This window comes from Elaeis guineensis, chromosome 2 (assembly GCF_000442705.2).
Source record: "Elaeis guineensis isolate ETL-2024a chromosome 2, EG11, whole genome shotgun sequence".
Taxonomy (NCBI): domain Eukaryota; kingdom Viridiplantae; phylum Streptophyta; class Magnoliopsida; order Arecales; family Arecaceae; genus Elaeis; species Elaeis guineensis.
Window position 1 is genome coordinate 85618433 of NC_025994.2, and position 8742 is coordinate 85627174.

The 8742-nt window shown below is 37.7% G+C and overlaps 1 protein-coding gene across 1 annotated transcript; it reads left to right on the forward strand.

Annotated features, from left to right (window-relative positions):
* The first annotated feature begins 297 nt into the window (after positions 1-297).
* On the forward strand, positions 298-6036 carry LOC105056286 (alpha-dioxygenase PIOX). Its single transcript, XM_073252017.1, has 10 exons — positions 298-457; positions 592-852; positions 932-1081; positions 2754-2887; positions 4007-4220; positions 4370-4515; positions 4599-4826; positions 4946-5148; positions 5249-5492; positions 5589-6036. Exons 1-10 carry the CDS (start codon positions 368-370, stop codon positions 5812-5814), a joined length of 1896 nt encoding a protein of 631 aa, XP_073108118.1. The 5' UTR covers positions 298-367; the 3' UTR covers positions 5815-6036.
* The last annotated feature ends 2706 nt before the right edge of the window (positions 6037-8742 follow it).

Sequence of the window (8742 nt, forward strand, 5' to 3'; positions counted from 1 at the left end):
AACTATTATATTAAGATATGTTTGAATAGAATAATCACATCTCTATTTTTAAATCTCTAGCCATATACCAATTTGATCATTAATTTAGACTTACTGATCATCTGGCTGTCAAGTTGTAATAATCTATATACTTTCCAACTTCTTCATCTAATCTAGCAATAGAAAATGACAGATAAGATTTCATCCATTGTTCATTGTATGTAGGACATACTTTATCACCGTGCGATATTTTTTTAAGTACCGCAGAGGATCCGATTCTCGAGTACAATGCTCTTTGTCCAACAAGCACTCACCTCGTCTATATATACCTCTTCGATGCTGAATCTAAAACAACATATGAAACCTAATCTACTTTCAAAACCGAAACATGTGCCTGTGCCTGTTCCATCCCTTCATCCACCCAGACTTCCTTGAGGTCCTCTCGAGGATGTCCCTCTGTGATAAGCTTAGCTTTCTAGTAATAACTCACATCAAACCTTTTTTTTTTTTAATGGAAACTTACATCAAACTCTTGAACACCATTCTCAGAAATAATCATCTCTCTTGCTACCATCTTATATTTACTTGTTTTCTTTAATTATTATACCTCAGTTCGTGCACACCTTGGATAGGCTGAAGTTATGGCACAAGCTACCTGTTCTCCTGGGTTTGATCTACCTGGAGAGACGTCGAGCTCTCCACGATAAGTACAACCTCCTCAACGTCGGCGAGATGGACGGGACTCCTTTCAATCCTGAAGACTATCCTTACCGGACGATGAATGGAGACTATAATGATCCAGAGAACAGTAAGGCTGGCAGCCAGCTTACGTTCTTTGGGAGGAACATGCCTCCTATGGAGCAGAAGGACGAGGTAATTAGCAAAAGCCTAAGTTTTTTTTTTTCTTGGAAGATGTTCTTTTACTTAGTTACTGTGATGGTGTGATGTTTAGCTAACGAGCCCTGATCCGATGGTGGTGGCCACAAAACTTTTAGCTCGGAGGACTTACAAGGATACCGGCAAGCAGTTCAACTTGATAGCAGCTTCTTGGATTCAGTTCATGGTGCATGACTGGATCGACCATCTTGAGGACACTCAGCAGGTAGAAGGAAGGTTAAGTGTTAGAAGCTAGAAGGGGCTTCAAATATTTTATTTAATATATTTATTCCTTTTGCTTCTAATTAATTAGAAGGTGGATTGTGCTATCTAAATTAGCTGAAAGTGTTTGCAAGGACGAAGAGGGGGTGGGTAGGATGTTTTTTATTGACCGGAGGAAACTATACAGTGTAACGACAAAAATTAAGAAGAAGGAGCCACCTGCTGTATAAATGACAGACTTCTAGGTTTTAAACATGGCCATTGCTTTTAAAAAGTTGCTTTTTACAGAAATGGAACCGCATCTTAAAAAAATAAAAAATAAAAAAAAACCCTCCCTGTCTCATACATGGAGATTTAACCATCATTCTGGAAAAAAAAACTTATGATATAGCTTGGCAGTAGCCAAATACAAACTATATTGCTAGATTTATAAAAAAAAAGAAACTTATTATTGTATTCCATAATTTTATATTTAAATTTTTGATATTTTTAATTATTTAATTTAATTCTCAGATGACCTAGTTAACAAAGTCAATCGTCCAATTAGATCATCAAAATCTTAGAGAGTAGAGTTTCTAAATTTTGAAAAGTAGTGTTTGGTTTTCAAAAAAAGGCAGACATATGATGTGAAATAAGTTTTATATTTGTGAAATAAATTTTATATTTAAAAAAAAATAACAAATTGAAGGTGCTAACTTATCAATCTGGTAAAGTTCTCAACAGCTAGACTAGATGATCTGAAATTGAATTTTGCCTTCACCAAAATTTTGAGAGATAGACTTAATTGGGGGAGGGCAGCCTCCTATAATTGCATAGCTCAATATTTTTTGCCTTTTTTTTGTTAAATAAAGAAAAATAAGCAATATAACACATAGAGTAATTATACCCTACACTAGGAACATTTCTTTTGGAAGACTTGGCTATTAAATTAGGTGCCTACCCTCAAGAATGTAGAAATGAATAATTTTTTGTAAAAGTTCTATTTTTTAAAAGCTCAAAAAATTTTAGTAGCAACAGTTTTGTGGAACAAGACCTAAGTCAATTGTCCAATTAAATTCCAGTAAAAAAAAAAAAGTCTAATTAAACCATCATAAATCTGAGTGAGTAGAGTTTCTAAATTTTGTAAAGCAGTGTTTGGTTTTTGAAAATAAGATAGGCATCAGACATGAAGTAAGTTTTACATTTATGAAACAAGTTTATGCTTGTGAATTAAGTCTTATGCTTTTGAAAAAGTAAATATAAATTGAGGATGCTAGCTATCAAGCTGATAAAGTTCTCAGCTGTTGGACCAGATGATCTGGGATTGAATCTTACTTTCACCAAAGTTTAGAGGATTTGGAATAATTGGAGGAGGGCAACTTCCTATTGTATAGCTTATTACCTCGTATAGGTATTTCAATGAAAAAAAATGTCATAAGCTATATCCCTAATAGGAAATATCATTTTGTTAATAGATAAAAGGTTCTCAACCAAGACAAAAAGGGATACGTTGATCACATCTTTCCTCAAAATGTCATAAGCTATCCCTCAAATGTCATAAGCTTCTTATGATTATCCCTTTAATTACAGGGGTGGCAAATATGAATTATATCTGTTTTCTTTCTTATTAAAAATTATATTGATTGAATATTGCACCTATTTCCTTCTTTATCCCTTTTTTTGGATGAATGCCCCAGGTAGAACTTACAGCTCCACCAGAAGTGGCTAATGAATGCCCACTCAAGTCATTTAAGTTCTATCAAACAAAGGAGATTGGGACTAATAGAAAGGGGATTAAGACTGGCCATAAAAATATCCGGACCCCCTGGTGGTAAGTTTTCCTTGCTAAGGTTAATTGATATTCCATGGCTTTATTCTTCATATATTCTTTTTAATTATTGCTATTTTTTCGTACTAATTAATGTTTCTCTGAAAAAATATTATTGTCAGAATTTATCTATGCAATCTGAGATTCCAAGTTTCAGCTTAGGACAATTTGCTTGTGAAGGAAGGCCAACAATATTTTCTTCATTTATGGGCCTCTTCCGCTTTGTGCAAGCGATACGTTGATCACATCTTTCCATAAAACTAGTGATGACGATGCCATCGTAGGTTTGATGATGGAATGGTTAATTTTAAGTTAGACAAAAATATTCCAAATCTAAGGCTAGGTCCTAGATAAGATTCAAAAAGTTCACGGGCTGGTGAATACTCTCTTATTTAGACCATCTCTAGAACCTAATCTTGTCCAGCCAGTCTACTCCGATTACGACAAGTGCATCAATTGACTTGGTCATGACATCATTCATTCAAAAATGCTAAAATATATAGCACCAAAATATCACACACAAAAAAAAAGTTGTGCAGTGAGAACATAACTTGGTCATTGCCCTTTTTGTGTGAGATATGAGTTACCTCAGAGTTGCCATAATCCACGGTTTCAAGCGTGTGTGGGCATTGAAATCTTTTTTAAATGAGATCGAGGAGAAAAATAAAACCTCATCGATAACTACTACAATGTTGTGAAAACCATATCACGTTCCCCTTGGATGTCTACACAAATTTCTTGGTTGACCTATCCTATGTTTGACGCTTAATCCCTTTGACATGTTCCCAATATATCCAACATCTTGTAACCATATATCCAACATGCATGCAACCAATTTCGAGCCATGCATTTTCAGTTGTAGTTAACTTCCATCAGTTAAAAACTAGATTTTCATATCTTCATATAGAACCTCAAAGTGTTATGTAATGATTGATTGAATAATATGATTGTCACAATGCCAATGGCAGCCCTCTTGCTAAAAACCGTGCCAAATATTGGATAATTTTTAGAGTATTAAGTTGTAATCTGCTTCATTCTCTGAAGATAGGTGGAGCTGTGGCTCTTCCTTTTTATCAAAAATAAAAACAAAAGAGAAAATCATATTGCCAATAATTTATCTAGGGATGGAAGTGCTATTTATGGGAGTGAAGCAAAGAAGGCAGCAAAGGTGAGGACCTTTGTCGATGGGAAATTGAAGATTGGAGCTAACAACCTTCTGGAACATGACAGCGAAGGAATAGCTATATCCGGAGACATCCGTAATAGCTGGGCTGGAGTGTCAACTTTGCAAGCCCTTTTCATTAAAGAGCATAATGCTGTCTGTGATGCACTTAAGGTACAATAAATACATGTAACGTGTTAGATACTTTTAGATTGCCTACCTTAGCTTTCATTACATTTATTTGATATTAATTTTGGAAAGCTTATCACCCTTAAGTTTTGAGCTATGCCTAACATGGTAGTACGCTTATTGTTCTCCTACAGGCAGAATATCCCAATTTAAGTGATGAAGAGTTGTATCGCTATGCTAGACTGGTGACATCTGCAGTAATTGCAAAGGTTCACACAATTGATTGGACTGTAGAGCTTCTTAAGACTAACACAATGAATGCAGCGATGCATGGAAATTGGTAAAGAACATACCATGCATGTAATACGAAGTCTACATTGCACATCTGCTTCATCTAAAAGCATTTGCACTTTTCTTTTGCAGGTATGGATTGTTAGGAAAAACTATTAAGAATATCTTTGGGAACATAGGGGGACCAGTTTTTTCTGGGCTTGTGGGATTGAAGGAGCCAAACAATCATGGAGTTCCATATTCCTTGACCGAGGAGTTCACAGGTGTTTATAGAATGCACTCACTTCTTCCAGACAGCCTCAAACTTAGGAACATCGATAGCAATCCCGGACCAAACAAATCTCCCGAATACCTTGAAGAGTAGGCACTTATTTTTTATGTCCATCCTTCATTTATTCCCTTATTCTTTGCCTCAATCATTTCCTTCTCTGTTTTTTTCTAATGCGTATACTATATAATAATGTCATTCGCCAAAACAGCATCAAAATGGAGGATCTTGTCGGCATAAGAGGAGAATCAACTTTAAGCAAGGTTGGATTTGAAAGGCTGTTAGTATCAATGGGCCACCAAGCATGTGGTGCTCTTGAGCTATGGAACTACCCTTGGTTCTTCAGAAACCTTGTTCCACAAAATGTTGATGGAACTAAAAGGCCAGATCACATGGACATGCCCGCCCTTGAAGGTAGCTATCAGCGGATACATTATACATGCACATTGCTCCATACTACATACATATGGTGTAGAAGCTGATGAATATGTTTTATGGCTGTTCAAAAATGTAGTTTATCGAGACAGGGAAAGAAGTATACCAAGGTACAATCAATTCAGAAGGGGCTTACTAATGATTCCCATATCCAAATGGGAGGATTTAACTGATGACCATGAAGCAGTTGAAACTCTGAGAGAAGTATATGGTGATGATGTTGAGAAGTTGGATCTTCTAGTAGGTCTTATGGCAGAGAAGAAAATCGAGGGATTTGCCATCAGTGAAACTGCTTTCTTTATTTTCATTATAATGGCATCAAGGTAAAAACAATGAGACGTATTTTTATCTCCATACTTATTTTATGATTACATATGAGTTTGTATGACTACTTGGTCTAATTTCACTTCTTTGAGTAGGAGGTTGGAAGCTGACCGTTTCTTCACAAGCTATTTCAACGAAAAGACATACACAAAGAAGGGCTTTAAGTGGGTAAACGCTACAGAGAGTTTAAGAGATGTCATCCAACGCCACTATCCAAATATTGCTGAGAAATGGATGAATTCTACCAGTGCTTTTTCTGTGTGGGATGCTGCACCAAACTCCTTCAATCCCATCCCTCTCCTTCTCCGGTGTCCAGGTTAAGAACAACAATGGCCATGAACTAGTTGTTGTTCGTGTGTGCACTTTAACAGACTAAGAGTTGCTATGGAAGGATGAATCTATTCTTTCTGGTTGTTTCAGAATAATTAAGATGGGAGGGATCGTCATTTATGAGTCTGTAAAATTTGTTACTCAAAAAATTAAAGAGTCCGTAAAATTCTTCATCGAACAATCTAATAAATTATCTCCGAATTTCACCACTAATCATTACTTTGAGTTACTCTCTGATCTATTTACCATAGCCAATCGAGGAAGTTTTGCATGAATTCCCTGCTAGTCACTTGCTTCCTATTATTTCAGTTCAAAAAATGAGTTGGAACCTGCAGCACTAATAGTAGGCATGTATATTGTCCGAATACAGGCAAATTTTACACTGTGATCCCCAAAACTAGAGGACATGATGAATTGACAAGTAATATTCTGTGATGTGAAAGCCATATGCCAAGCCAATAGGAATACATAGCATTGGAGATAGTATGTCATTTGACCTTCTATCTAATTATTAATACTATTAAGAACATACCTTCAAAAATTAAGCACCATCAAATATTACGGCTTTGTGCCTGCCTATTTTCAATCAAAAATATCCTAACGTAAACACTTGATCCAGAAGAATTGTTTGCTTTGTTGTTTTTTTTTTTTAATTGAAATCGAGAAGAATTGTGAGTTGCTTTAGACACCAACCGGAATAGCTAAATATAAAGCACTCTCAAGTCTCCTTGTTGAAGATGTGCAGGCACTTCCTTAATATCCCACAGCGGCTAACTTTTTAAATGAAGATTTTTTTAAAAATTTTTTTTAATATAAGTAGCGAAGACCAGCTACAAAATTGTCCTCCTCAGGTCCTTATTTTTGGTGAGCACTATATCTGCTTTGCAAAATCCTTAAATTTATATTTCGGGTCCTTGTTTTTTATGAGAAATTTATATGCTTTGCACGCAGTAGCAATGATAAGAATTGGATTTTTCGTGATGACTCTTCTGAGGCTTTGTGGGAGGAGTGAATATAATGTGCTCTCGTTCCTCTTTGTGTGATGAAGGGATAGCTGGCTAACACATGTTTGTGGCAACCGAAGCCTACGGATATTGTCTCTTGCACAGAGATCTGGCCACCCGTTATACAAAATGGAGTCTTACGTAATTGTTGGTTTCTTTTCACGTTGGTATCATGGACTGTTTTGTAATCATTAGTATCTCCTCTTGTTTCATAATTGGCAGCGTCTTAAAGGGTGGAAATGGACTGTTGGTTTCTTGCCCTCTGCCTATCTTTTTCTTCACGGGGTTTGTGTCTTTCGTGCAAATGAATGATTGATGTTTTTCCATCATACTAACTAGGATCACTACGAATTGCATAGATCTTAAAGCAATCCAAACTTTTTCATCCATCTATATGCATCTTAGAACAGCTATTGCACGTTCAGATGATTGACATTGTGGAAGAAGATAAATCATTCTTCTATGTGAAAGATACAACCTGAAGTCTTCCATAAAAAATTTTGAAAAGAGTTCAGATTGTATCTTTCATGTGAATAAAATGATTCATCTTCATTCATATTGTCATTGGATCACATCTTGCATAAATCTCAAATTATAATGAACTCTATTTATTGGTCTGCATAGATCTCAAGTGATCCCGTGGTGGATTCATGCAAAAGAAGAGGAATCCTTCTTCCATGCAAAAGATACAACTCGTAATTTTGATAGGGTCAGGAACCATTCTGAACAGATATCCATTGATCATTATTGATATGGCCCAAAACTGTGAGCTCGGTTGGCATTCTTTTCTCTCTTTTAAACATATCTCAGATTCATACTTGTGTGGTAGCAACCACGTTCACCTTTTTACTCCGATTAAAAGTTGGGTCACATCCGAATAGGTCCAGGCCCAGCTCGGGCCCGATAATTTTATCCCGATAATCAAACGTGGCTCGGCCCATGCTCAGCATTGTCCAATTGCCGAATGCATGCCTGGTCCAGAGTACTCCATGCCCACAGTTCTTCCAAAAGAAAGTTTCACTTCAGCCGTTTCATCTATGCAGGATAGCTTAAAAAATAGAAGGAAAAAAAAATGCATATTTGTACGATGAAATTTAGGGATACTAATAATCAAGTGATTCAAATTCCAGTTATATTAATCTGATCAATAAAATGATAAAATATAGCTAAATCAGAAAAACGGAGCTCAACGCTATGTGTCCGTGGCCACATGTGACCCGTAAGAAAACTACGATGGTGCCGGACCCCACCATCAATGCTAGATGCCATTTGCCGGGCCTCATCATCGTGACCTGTAAGGAAACCGCACGCACAGTTTTATGCATTCACCATTTGCCTGACGGCCACTTTTTCACCTGGTTCACCCTCACCTTCTGCTCCACCAGCCCCACTTGGTCCAATCCCACATCCTCCTATCCCAACGCTCTGGTCCCCTCACCTGGTTCGCCACCACCTTCTCCTCCTCCACCAGCGCCACATGGTCCCGCCCCACCTCCTCCTATCCCAGCGCCTAGGCCCCTCATCTGGTTCACCTCCACCTTCTCCTCCATCAGCCCCATCCTATCTCAATGCCTAAGCCCATCACCTGATTCACCTCCGCCTACTCCACCGACCCAATATAGTCCTGCCTCACCTCCTCCTACCCCAATGCCCAGGCCCCCAGCTCCCTCTAGTACAACAACCACGTCATGGCCCTTACCCACATCAACCTCCTCACCAGCCTCTTCGGCGCCTACTCTCTCCTTGCCCTCAATCTCGAATCCTCCCTCTACCTCCTTGGTTCGACTTGAATCTTCCCTCTGCCTTCCTGATTCGACCTCCCCTCATCATATTCGATCGGAGCTTCCTCTTCGATAGCTCCATCTACATGAATTCTATCGGGAACAACCCCATCATCGTCAATGGCAAGGAGCCG